Genomic DNA, 12051 nt, shown 5'->3' on the forward strand with positions numbered 1-12051 from the left:
ATATATATATATATATATATATATATATATATATATATATATATATATATAGGGCCTATATATACATATATATATAGAGAGAGAGAGTCCTTGCATATGACACTGTTTTTTTTAATACTGTTAATAAAACAAATATGCTTGGTCTTCATAGATATTAATAGCAATAGACCAAAGTCAAAAGTAATAATAAAATTTAATTGTAAGATTTATTTAATATTTAGATCTAGAATCTAGCTCTAAATCTAATAATGTTTTTTTATTTTTCTTGTTTGGATTGTCTATTTTATGTGTGAAGTTAACACGTAGCAACCGTTTCTCTTCCATATTTGTTCACAAAATTCTAATTCTTTACCACTCACACACCACTCCTTCTGCGTGGATGTCATAAATGGATAACCAGGAAGGAATAGGCAGGACTTCGGTTGTGAAATGAGAGAGCCATTTGGATGGAATATGTGTTATGTGTAATAGGGGTGGGTCCTAATGGGTTTGTGTTGCACAGTGCAGCTGACAGTTTTCTGATGGGAAACTCCGTCATCTAGTAATCACAGTGATATTAAAATAGGTCACTATACAGTCTAGACATGAGTCAGGGCTCGTTACTTGAAAAATTAGTAATGTTCCATGAATAATTGATGTGAAATAAAAATATTATTACTGTGAAGTTGCTTTTGTAGAGGATGCCAACGGCGCAATACTGATGGGGTAATGCTCCTCAGGTATCCTGTCTTTTGACCTACTTGTTTTTACTGTCGTCATGGTAATGATGGCTGATGAAATGGACGATACAGTTATTCCGTTTTTTAACAATGTTCCATGGTCATTTCAGAAATATATACTTATAATCATTATTTTTGCATATTATTATTCAACCATACTGATCTAGTTTTAACAATGGACAATTAGTGTTTGATGCAAATTTGCCATTTGTACTTTTTTTTGTCTAATCACTTAGAATATCAAGCAGAACATAATAAAAGTAAGCAAAACATGAATTGCTTTATTTAATATTGTTGTAAACATACTCAAAAATACTGTCAACTATAGAAAATTATTATATATTGCGTCCTACTAAATTAATTTCATTAATTTTTTTAAAATCATGAAGGGTAAAATCAAAATCTTCAAAAAATAAATTGATCAAGACAACAGCTAATTAAGCCTACCGTGTATTTGAATGGGGAGAAATCTAGCAGACAACACAGTTCTGCTGAACTACAGTGAGCGGTCAATGGCGCCACAACAACACTCCTTAAAAACTAATGCACCGTATCAGTCATATTATCATAGCCAGTTAAAACGCGTTTTTTCACAAATTATTTTCTAGGCTACCAATTAAATTTGATAATTAAAATTGGTATCAAATTAAAGGTAAATAAATGCAGTTTTTAATTAAGTTATCTTGAACAAAATTGAAGTTTAAAATTTTAGGCAACACCCTACGCTCAGGTATTAAAAGTTTTTTTAAAGGCCACACTTTTCTGTTGTACTCAACAACCTTTCAAAGTTTTATTATGATCAGATGAATGGTGTAGTAATGCAAACAGGACAGACAGACATACCTTCATTTATATGTATATATATATGGATGTATTATCTGTTTTTTTAGACACATCTCCACCAAAAGAGATAATTAAAGATAAAAACACATCATTGGCTTCTGTAAGTATTTTTATCTGCTATTGTACATATTATTTTGACTATTTAGACTCTACATTAATTTTTTTTTTAAATGGTATAAATATCTTTATATTATTATTATATGTTTAAACACTGTTAACTTTTATGACTATTTGAAGAACTTCGCCTACTGGTATCTATACATGTTATACCCCATTTACTCTTGCTACATGTATACTAGAAAAAAAAACTCACAGCAAGTATACATATTCTGTGGGAAAATTTTTCACATAACTTTAACCTTTAGTAAGTTTTTTTATCACAAGTGTAATCGTGATATTAATATTATGGGTAAATGGAACGGTGACAGGACATATGATCTCACACAAAATATCCCAGACAAAATATCTCACAGACTAATGATCTCAGGATAACTGATCACAAGGACATATGATCTCACGGACAAAATAGATGAGGACAAGCGATAAATTGGACAAATGATCTCAGACAAAATATCTCACAGACAAATATTTATAGTATTTAGGGTTATTTTTAGTCAATTTTAACATTTTTGAACTGAATGTCATATTATGGATTTTATTTCCTTTTTTTACACATAATTATTGTGAGATATACTACATGAATGACTTAAACTTTATAAAATAAACTGGGAGTGATCTCCCCTAAACTTTCACGAATATTCTTATATAACACTACGGGGGATGGCAACTCGGGATATAGACATTATTTTGAATCCATTTTTAATTACTTAAACTTTTTAACTTAATCTTGAGTTTTTTACCACACCGTTTTAAAAAACTACTCTATACTAATAAAAATATTTTTTTTATAATTACTTATTATTCCTTTATTTAAAACTCAAACTTATTTGAATGAAAAATTAATTTTTATGCCTAAAATCAAGGGGAAACTGGGTTGTCTGAAGATGTGTGTGATAAAAGTAGTTCTGAAAGTGTGACATCACACTTATCCATTTTAAAAAATGTATGAAACAAACTTTGGTAGTTTTGCACGTTCTAAAGATTGTTTCAATAGTCTTAGAAATATTAGGTTTAAAAAAAAGTGCCATACTCTTTATTCTAGATCGACTCCTATTTTTATTCTCAATAATAATAGCAGCCCCCCAGCAACGTGCAATTTGGCGCCCCGTGATGTTGAAATTTCAGAAATAATAACAGTGAATTACAACCATTGGCATGCATTGAGATTTGCGACAGTAGACCATCATAATTGGGAAGATTAAAAAATGTGTTTAATATTAGTGCATACATGGGTACAAACTAGAATGATGGTCTACTGTCGCAAATTTCAATGCATGCCTATGGTTGTAATGTATTGTTATTATTTCAACATCAGCTTTGATGATTTATTTATGTGTTATTCTTATTAGGTGCCAATAATACTATCAATTTTTGATAGGACACATTTGACAGATTTTCAATTTCAAGAATATTAAGAAATTAATGTTCATATTCCTTATATTATTTACTTATTTGGTCAAAGAAATTAATGTCTGTGTTCCTTATTGTCACAGGCCTTTCTCCTACCTTTTACATTACATATACAGAATCAAAAGACAAGCCTTCTTTTGCAGTTTTTCATATTTATTTTGTTTTCACACAGGCATGTTCACTCAAGCTACGCCATATTCTTGCCTCCTTTCTCACTTGTTCCTTTCCCACATGCGCACATCCACTGTCTCCCTGATGCAATCTCGCCCCTCTCAACAAAACACACTCCCAAGATACAATCCACCAATATTTCACTGTTATACGCCCTTTCTCCAGTTGAAAAAAAAATAATTTATTAATTTTTTTTGTTATATAGATCACATTCACTATAAAATCTTCATGATACATGTAACAGTGAAATGAAAATCATGTTGAAAAAGAACCTTGCTAATGAACATCCTAAATTATTTTATATGTACACTTTTTAAATTAAAACAATGATATTCATAAAATACATGGCAAAGTGTAAAGTTTCACTTATCTAACAAGTATCGCCATTAAGGAAAATTGTAACTTAGGTAAACCTTCTTAGTTTAGTAAGAACAAATGACTCTAACTAAGGAACATCTCCTCTTAGTGTAACAAAAAAAGAAATCATTAAACCTCACTAAGGAATATTACCTCTTAGTGTATCTCAAAATAAATCTAACTAAGGAAAACTCTCTCTTAGTAGAACAAAATCATAGCTATGCAATAGCTCCTATGGGCAAATCATATCCTTGATTTCCCTACTTCAATGGCTGAGGTACACTCCTCATCATAACATGTAAATTACCACATCTGTCAGGTCATACTGCCCTAATCATGTTCATTACTTAACAAGATATACAAATCATAAAAATACAACAAAATGTATGTTCATTTTCATTACTAAATTAAAATAGTGGTAAAACATATTTATACAAGTCATATTATGACTTATTCCTATCTTGCTCACATTTGTAAAATGTTAATGTTCTCTGGAAGTACACAACACATACTACATTATTCAAAATTTCCTTATAAGAATTGGCTGATATGTCTCAGGTCATTATTTTCTTTAGTCAGTTCCATGTTTGTTTTTCCATCTTCAATATGTCTTGATAAGAAATCAGCTAGTGTGTTGTGCTGTCCCTTTACAGATTAGCTTTCCTTGACATAATTTTCCTAGACAAATCCATTTTCCTTATGAAAGCAATATGTTAAAGTCAAAACTCCAAACACATAGTTAAGCTCTGTTAATTGAATACAACTTGAAACCACAATAGAATCCATCAGCATTACCATATAAAGTGTAAAAGAAATACACAACTGTTATGTTCATAAACATCAGTTAACAAAATACAAGGCTCAATAACAAACTAAACATTTGTTAACAAATTATGATAACAAACTCCATGCTTTAATTTAAATGGTTTTCTAACTTATAAATTTTCCTAAAGTCAATAACATGTAAAATAATGTATGTTAGTAGTCCTCAGTGTTGGTAGCTATACTTTATATCACTGATGCTTAAGTACCACTGCACACAACATATAGAGTAACAGATTTTGTTAGCCAAAAAGGAATGTGTAGAACTAATCAATGAAATAAATTTTTTAAACTGTTGAGGTTGGTGATACACTAAAGTGGTTAAAAATTATATTGTTACATCCACCAAACCAGGTTCTATATGCATGATAACTGATGTTATATATTAAAGCTTGAAAGTAAAATCTTAAAGGAATAGTAAGTTCAGCATATTTATCCACAAAATATTATCAAAATTGCATAGTCCAAACAATGATTTCACTTCTTTCTTTGTACTAGGAGTTTTGATATTTAATATTTTGTCCTTATTTCCTTCAGTAGGTCTAATTTCTTTATTTCCAACCTTAAATCCTAGGAATTCTACTGTATCCACTCCCACATGCAGTTTCTCTGGTGCTATGGTAAACACATGTTTTCTAAGTCTTTCTAATAGTTCTTTTAGTGTTTCTATGTGTTCTGCCCATGTGTTATTATGTATACATATATCATCAACAAAGAAGACCAGGTGTTTCATTCCCTCTGTCATTTTATTCATGAATTTTTGGAATGTGGCGGTACTGTTCACCAGTCCGAATGGCATCACCTTCCATTGACATAGACCCTTGCTTGATGTAAAGGCGGTGTATTGTCTTGACTCCTTTTCCAGTCCTGTTTGCCAGAAGCCTCTGTTCAAATCACAAGTGGTGAAAAGTGAGGATTTACCGATAGTTTCCAAAATGTCTTTAGGATCATTCATGGGTTCAGCATCTATCTTAGTCCTTTTATTCAACTCTCGATAGTCACAACATATTCTTACTTTGTTGTTCTTTTTTCTTACTGATACCATGGGTGATGAGTATGCTGATTCTGTTCTTTCTATTTGCCCAGACTCAAGTGGAAAATCCAGTTCTGCTTCAACAGCTTCTCTATAAGCAACTGGTACTTGGTAATGCTTCCCTTTCATAGCAATATAATCAGTCAATTCTATTTTGTGTTGAATTGTTTCAGTAAAACCCATTTCTGTTGTAATCATATCCTTGTAGTCATTTATTATTTTGTCCATTATGTTTTTCTCATTCACTGGGATATGATAAGTCTTAATTTCTTGTGTATTACAGCTTTCACTTATTATAGTACAGGCCATATGTTCCTCTTCTATCAGTTTCTCTGGCTCTACATATAATTTCTTCATTCTGTCTATGTGTATAGGAGTGTTATTTCCTTTTATGTTTATTTCATAATTTACATCAGATAGTTTCTTGATTACTTCAAAAGGTCCTTGAAATGCTTCTATGTTTTCTTTGTCTGGCAGTTTGACAAAAACTAAATCTCTTCTTTCACAAGTTCTTAAATAGCTATGTTTGTTTTTTATATTTCTGTGCCTTTCACTGGCCAACTGTGCATTCTCTTGGGCTGGCTGGACACCATAAAAAATTATCTCTCTAGTCTGGTTTACTAGTTCATGAGGATAAAATTCCTCTTCCTGTTTTTTTAATAATTCAAGTTCAAAAGGAGAAAAACCTGTTGACTCATGTTTAGTCTCTCTGTTTGCGAATAGTACTTGAGATCAGTGTTCCCTCTAAGCTGCGCGGCTGCGCGGCCGCGCAGCACTTACAAATATGCCGCGCAGACATTTTCTGATGCCGCGCACAGATTATCAGAACGTCGGGCAAGCCTAATTCACTAAACAATTGTGGCCAGTGGCTTGAATGAAGCGACATTTTTAGTACCTGTTTTGTTAAACGAACAGTCTTTGTGTTTTGGTGCAGAAACCAAGGGGTATCATTGACTTGGGGGAGGGGGTGACCTCGGTTGTCATACCACAGATCTAGTTAATGGAAACTCTCAACTGAGCGGGGCGGGTACAGATGGGATGTCTGCGTGACACTCCCTCTGCTTGATTTAATGGTTTACCCCAAAACTGACCTAATACCTGAAAGGGATTGTGGCTACTAGCTGACCATGCAAGGTTTTATTTTCTATAGCCACTGCCCCTCCCCATCTCCCAACCCCCACCCATCACCTTGATACTATGACGGTTTACCCAAGTCAGATGCAAAATCTACTTTACTAAAGGTGCATGTGTTTTTGCTGTTTGGTTTAAGGATTCATATACTATATATCCAATTCTTGGGATTATTACGTGCACCTGGATCGAACTGTTTCAGTGTTCACAGACTGGTTTGGTAAATAGGAATAAAAGTTTACTACTCGTTGCTATTTGAACATTAGAATACACGCCTCGATGCTGTCGGTACAACTGATTCATAACAACATGGGGAAGTATGTTTCTATATCAGACAGTTGGCGAATTAAGAATTACGCCTTTGAGTTTGTTGAACCAATCAACGAGGTGGTTGTAAAGAACACACTGACAGAACTTCGAGTAGCATCGTTCCACACGCTTATAGTTGATGAAAGTACTGACATAATTGTACATAAAATGCTAATCCTTTATCTTAAATTTCGTTCAGTCAATTCTTTATTCTACAAAACCGTTTTTGGTGGAATAATTCAGCTTACCGCATGTGATGCCTCAGCTCTGGAGGCAGCCATAACACAGTACTACACTGAACATCAACTTGAAATGAAACTGCATGGTAATGATAACATCAGACGGGGCATCGGTTATGTTAGGCCGTAGGAAGGGATTAGCTGCTTTATTGAAGGCTAAGGTCCCCCATCTTGTTGAACAGCACTGAGTTCGATCTTCAGTTAAAAAGGGCGCATTTGAAGAATTGGCAAAGGTGCATGATATGGATGTAATTTCTTTTCGACCAATTTATGAAGTTCGATGGTTGTCACGTCACTTTGCTGTCAGTGCTTTTGTTAGAAATATTGATGCTTTAGCTGCTTACTGTGAAGAACAAGTCCAATACTACAATGATCTTGTTTGTTGTTATGTTTTGAAATCATTAAAAGATCCACTGTATCAAATTGCGCTTTATACCGTTAATGAATTAGCTAATCTATCAATGTTGTTACAGCGAAATAATTTATCATCGATTGAAGCACATCAATTTTGCATTTCTAAAATACGCAATTTAGAAGCACAATACCTGAGTGAAGATGTTTATTGGAATGATAAAGCCAAGAAAATTTTGAATGAAAACGTAGGAATCGACACAAGACAAATCACACAGTTTATACGATCGGTCTGCGATCATTTAAATGTAAGGTTTCCAGGAGATGAACTGCAGTTTTCTTCAGCTTTGGATCCTACTGGTTTTAGAAATTGCGCATTTGAGTTTGGCGTCAAAGATATCAAAGAACTGTGCGTAAAGTACAAAGACGTGTTACAAACAACAAATGAAGAGTCAATTATCACACAATAAATGACTTCAAATTTCAGATCAGTGAAAAACTCAAATCAGGTTCAGTAAATGCACTAACTGAAAACGCAGGAGTTGCTTTAAATGATGAACAAATTAGCTCATTGGCAAAGTTAATTGATATATGCTGTACTTTTCAAGTATCCGAGCGAGGTTTTAGTCTTATGAACAGCATTAAAGTACAAGCACGAAATAGACTTGAAGCCACACATTTGGATATATCTAAATGCTGGAGAGGATAATAATATGGATTTAAACAAATCATATAAGGTGTGGAAGCAAGGCAAGGTTAGACGCGAGAAATTGCAATAAATGCCACTGAAAGGTTAGCTAATTTTGTTTTCAAGTCAGCTCTTTAAAATGGTTTACATGTTAAACTGTTGTATTTGTATTACCGTTATGGTATTAACATTTTTAACATACGATTGCATTACACTAACATAGTACGTCGACCATATAACCTGTTGTCTAAGTATAACTCTAAAAGTTTCTGTTGTGTATTTTATTTTATTTAGATGGGATTTGTATCTTCTTTTAATAGCATACGTTTCATTAGTCCTACACATTATACTATTAATTTATCAAAATGCATGCCTTTTCATTACTCTGCTTAATTGCAAGCTTAAACATACATATTAACTTGCCCAAGTCATTTTTAGCACCGCGCACACAACATATTTTTTGCACACACATTCTTGGTCCTTAGAGGGAACATTGCTTGAGATTGGTTACTTTTACTTTTTTCTAACTCTAACTCATGCTGTCTCTGTTTGTCTTTGTCCTCAATTTTAACTTCTGCTAGATCTAGTTCCCTATCAGCCTCCCTTGTAACTTTTTCTTTCTCAGCCTCCATTTTAACTCTGTCCTTCTCAGCCTCCATGTTAAGTTTTTTCACCGCAGCCTTTATTTTAACTATTTCCTGCTCAACCTCCATTTTAATTTTATCCTTCTCAGCCTCCCTTGTAACTTTTTCTTTCTCAGCCTCAATTTTAAGTTCTTTCACCTCAGCCTTTATTTCAACTATTTCTTGCTCAGCCTCCATTTTAATTTTATCCATCTCAGCCTCCCTTTTAACTCTTTTCTTCTCAATCTCCATTATAAATTCAGTGAATTCCCTCTCTAACGCTCTGTCTACCCTTTCCATTTCATCAGCTACCTTCTTTTCTATCCAATTTGCCTTCTCTGCCCCAGTGTATCCTAACGAATCAGCCAACTTAATGTATTTGGCATATAGATCTAACTCGAACTCAATCATAATGATGCAAGAACAGTTATTCAGTTACAATACTAAATCTAGATTTAATTCTTTCTTGTACGGTGTAGAGCACCGACCACTTCTGACACCAAAATGTCACAGGCCTTTCTCCTACCTTTTACATTACATATACAGAATCAAAAGACAAGCCTTCTTTTGCAGTTTTTCATATTTATTTTGTTTTCACACAGGCAGCATGTTCACTCAAGCTACGCCATATTCTTGCCTCCTTTCTCACTTGTTCCTTTCGCGCATGCGCACAGCCACTGTCTCCCTGATGCAATCTCGCCCCTCTCAACAAAACACACTCCCAAGATACAATCCACCAATATTTCACTGTTATACTTATATTATTTAATTATGAGATCAAAAAATTAATGTCTGTGTTCCTTATATTATTTACTTATAAGGTCAAAGAAATTAATGTCTGTGTTCCTTATATTATTTACTTATGAGGTCAAAAGATTAATGTCTGTGTTCCTTATACTATTTACTTAAGAGGTCAAAAAATTAATGTCTGTGTTCCATATAATATTTACTTATGAGGTCAAAAAATTAGTGTCTGTGTTCCTTATATTATTTACTTATGAGGTCAAAGAAATTAATGTCTGTGTTCCTTATATTATTTACTTATGAGGTCTCAGACCACCCAGAATACATTTTTCTCATCAGGCAAAAAGAAGAGAGCTATTAGTCTAAAAGAAATAAAAATCCAAAAGTAACCAGGTTTTCAACCAAATTATTTAAGATAATGAATCGGTTAAGGAATTTAAAATGGTGTTTTGTTGAATAAAATGTATATATTAGGATTGTTGTTTCATAATTTTGTATGTGAAGGTAGTACTAAGTCATCCTCAACCCCTCACAGAAATCAACTTCTTTATGAACACCTGCATGAATGTCACAAATGGATAACCTGATGAAAATAAGATAATTTGGGGCTAAGATGAGGGAGTGGTTAGGGGTGAAGAGGTTTAATAGGTTAGGGTGGGTGTAGTGGGCTATTGCTTTGTATTGTGCATTGCAGCTGATAGACTGCTAGTCAAGGGGAAACTGGGTTTTCTGCAGGTGTGTGTGAATAGTAGTTCTGAAAGTGTGACATCACATTTATGCATTTAAAAAAATTTTTGAAACAAACTTTGGTTGTTTTGCACATTCTAAAGACTGTTTTCAACAGTGTTAAAAATTTGATTAATATAACATACCTAATTGTGCCTCAGCTCATTTAATAATTAAGAAACTGTTGTCATTTCAATGGGGAGGGTTCTCTTTTTGTGCTAACATCTGCTTATTGTAGTATTATATTATAAGCGATCAAATAAAATTATTCATCTTACACTAAAAGCCAACAATTAAAACGATCACTGAAGAATAGCAGCAAAATTGCACAGGGAAAATAAACATCACTTTTCCACAAAATGTGCAAAAGAACTATTGTCACCCTCCCTATCTTTGTATTTTGCTGAATGTAAATTTAGTGTTTAGATTAGAAATACAAAGTGGGATGCTTGAGAATGTAGTTAATTAATCAGACAGAAAAGCTCTTAGCATCCATAGCAACAATCCATTTAATTTAAATAATAAATACTTATTAGTTACTAAATAGTAAACCATAAAATAATTTCACGGCTTATCAGGGAAACTATACCCTGAACATTCAAGGTTACTTGAACTTGCACTCCAGAGAACACCTCAATAGCAGTTTGAACATTGATTAAAGAAGCACCTCTGACCCCTGTGCAAGATGCTCAGCACTTGCAGTAGTTAAATAATTTCCATGTAAAAAAACTCTACTGACTTGTATTCAACAACTTTCTTAAGTTTTATGTAATTAGAAAAATGATATTGTTATGCATAAACGTCAAACATACATATATTTTTATACATATATAAACATACACACACATTAACTCACACACGTATTTGTTAATTATTTTTTCTCTTCAGAATCATCTAGCTCCAGCTGCAGTTATTTACTTTGGATCTAGTAACGCACAAGGTACTAATTTTCCTTATTTAAAAAAAAAATTTAAAAAACTTCAAAAAAGTGTAAGCTTTGGGGGCATATTGTAAGAAATGTAGACGGTTAAAAACACATGTACACAATTATATACTTATATGTTAAAAACACATGTACACAATTATATACTTATGTCTTCTGCCAGCATCTACTTGGGACCTAAATTATTTAGATATCTTTTAGTCTTGTGCCGTCGAGGTTTGTGTTTCACACCACATCTCATCAATTATTCAGTGTCAACTTCATGTAGCATTCCCTCTTTTTTCCAGAGCACCATAGAGAGAGTATAAATATATATATATATATATATATATATATATATATATATATATATATATATATATATATATATATATATATATATACACATATATATATATACACATATATATATACACATATATATACATATATATATATATATACATATATATATATATACATATACATATATATATATACATATATATATATATATACATATACATATATATATATACATACGCATATATATATATATATATATACATACATATATATATATATATATACATTATATATACATACATATATATATATATACATACATATATATATATATACATACATATATATATATACATGCATATATATATATATATATATATATATATATATATATATATATATATATATATATATATATATATATATATATATGTATATATATATGTATATATATATATATATATATATATATATATATATATATATATATATATATATATATATATATATATATATATATATATATATATATAGTAT

General features: G+C 31.9%; 1 protein-coding gene across 3 annotated transcripts in view; it reads left to right on the forward strand.

Moving 5' to 3' along the window:
* LOC131949416 (tether containing UBX domain for GLUT4) overlaps positions 1–11226 on the forward strand; it is a gene marked incomplete at its 3' end in the record, with an annotated part of 48182 nt that extends 36956 nt beyond the window's left edge. For all 3 annotated transcript variants that reach the window (XM_059311316.1, XM_059311313.1, XM_059311314.1), the window contains 2 exon segments: positions 1610–1662; positions 11175–11226. In XM_059311316.1, coding sequence (XP_059167299.1) covers positions 1610–1662; positions 11175–11226 — 105 coding nt within the window.
* Between the last annotated feature and the right edge of the window lie 825 nt (positions 11227–12051).

This window comes from Physella acuta, unplaced genomic scaffold (genome assembly GCF_028476545.2).
Source record: "Physella acuta isolate Inbredline_101_S28 unplaced genomic scaffold, ASM2847654v3 ptg000694l, whole genome shotgun sequence".
Taxonomy (NCBI): domain Eukaryota; kingdom Metazoa; phylum Mollusca; class Gastropoda; family Physidae; genus Physella; species Physella acuta.